At 37.1% G+C, this 1,473-nt stretch overlaps 1 protein-coding gene across 1 annotated transcript in view; it reads left to right on the forward strand.

The window, feature by feature from the left end:
* The first annotated feature begins 546 nt into the window (after window positions 1-546).
* Window positions 547-1,473, forward strand: part of LOC138019932 (anti-lipopolysaccharide factor-like) — a 5,459-nt gene continuing 4,532 nt past the window's right edge. Inside the window, exons 1-2 of the mRNA XM_068866909.1 lie at window positions 547-674; window positions 783-859. Coding sequence (XP_068723010.1) covers window positions 620-674; window positions 783-859 — 132 coding nt within the window. The 5' untranslated portion in view covers window positions 547-619. The remainder of the gene's footprint in view (window positions 675-782; window positions 860-1,473) is intronic.

Genomic DNA, 1,473 nt, shown 5'->3' on the forward strand with positions numbered 1-1,473 from the left:
GCGTTTCGTTTTCTCTATATAGTAATCATTGCAATCCCAGCCGTACGGACTAGGTTTATTTTGTATTTACGCGGAGTAAAAGAGAGCCATTTGGTAAAAAGACCGGTGAATATCTTCTTTCGATAGATTGATGTAGAGAAGGAGTTGTCATGATTGCGTTACAAAGATAAACCAGCTCATTCCTGCAGGTCAAAAGTAATACACAGAGCAAACTGCTTCAGGGATTGCAATGATTTCTATATAGGGAAAACGAAACGCCTATTACGTGACAGAAAAACAGAACATTTTAAATTGTCACGAATCTGCAATCATGCTGATCATGTTTTCTTAACCAACCATAGAATTAAGTGGGATCATTTTGAAATATTAGCAACTGGTCGATCAGACATGCACTGTAAAATTAAAGAGTCTCTGTTTATCTGTGATCTAAAGAAACCCTTAAATGAAATCGTTGGCAGTGAGAAACTTTATCTCTATTATTAACATATCTCCTGTCATTTTATGTCAATCAATTTCGTTAGTTCCCAGTCCGTACAGTTGTATTTTTGAATTTTAAGAATAATAATCACTTCTGATGATATATGTTGTAACATACGAAGCGTTAAGTTTATAAAAAGTTATGCAGTTCAAGCAAATGTTTGTAACCGCTGTTTGCGTTTTATTCTTATTCAAAGGTAGGAGTATGTATTTTGCTACTTCAGCCTCTAAATTCTTTGGTGGACGATCATTAGTTGTGTACTTAAAACAAATTGCAACATCGTCATGTGACACTTCTCTTACAGAAGGAGAGATGAATATAATCAAAGATTTGGCAACCTTATACTCCACTCTCCAGGCTATTACAGGAGAATCAGGGCAGGTAAAAAACATCTTTATCCTACTTACCTGGTGAAATAAAATATTTCGAATCATTTTCCGATAAATTTTCACTGCTTTTGCGGTACCTATTTCGCTCTGTTGCCAAATTGGATAGGAATTAAAAGTGTTTCTTTTGCAAATTAACCGAAGAAGGAAACATAAATCAAAGAAGGAAACATAAATCATTTTAGGGATCAAGAAGCTGAGAACAAGTTTGGAACTAATGTGCAAAGGATTCTCAGTTTATGCGTGCCAAGATGGCCGCCTTGCGATTTAGCTCCGTACATTTATTGATATTCTTCTTGCTCTCGCTACAAGTTCACTGTGCTACTGACTCCCAGCTAAGTGGTTAAGACCCTAGTAGTGCTTAGCAAGCATGTTTTCGCCAAATATTCGCCTGTTATACGTGTTTTGGTTGCAAAACATCCCGATTTATCGAACACTCCTAAAAGACCAGTTAATGGATGGACGAAGCATGGCTTCATTTGCCTGCACCTTCCTCCCAAGGACCTAACGGAATGCATGGATATTCAAGCAAATCCTGGCCCGTCTCAAACGTCTAATATAACGGATTTAAGATCTACCAACATCAGCAGACCGGAAAGTTTATAATCG

The sequence above is a fragment of the Montipora capricornis genome, chromosome 2 (assembly GCF_036669925.1).
Source record: "Montipora capricornis isolate CH-2021 chromosome 2, ASM3666992v2, whole genome shotgun sequence".
Lineage (NCBI taxonomy): Eukaryota > Metazoa > Cnidaria > Anthozoa > Scleractinia > Acroporidae > Montipora > Montipora capricornis.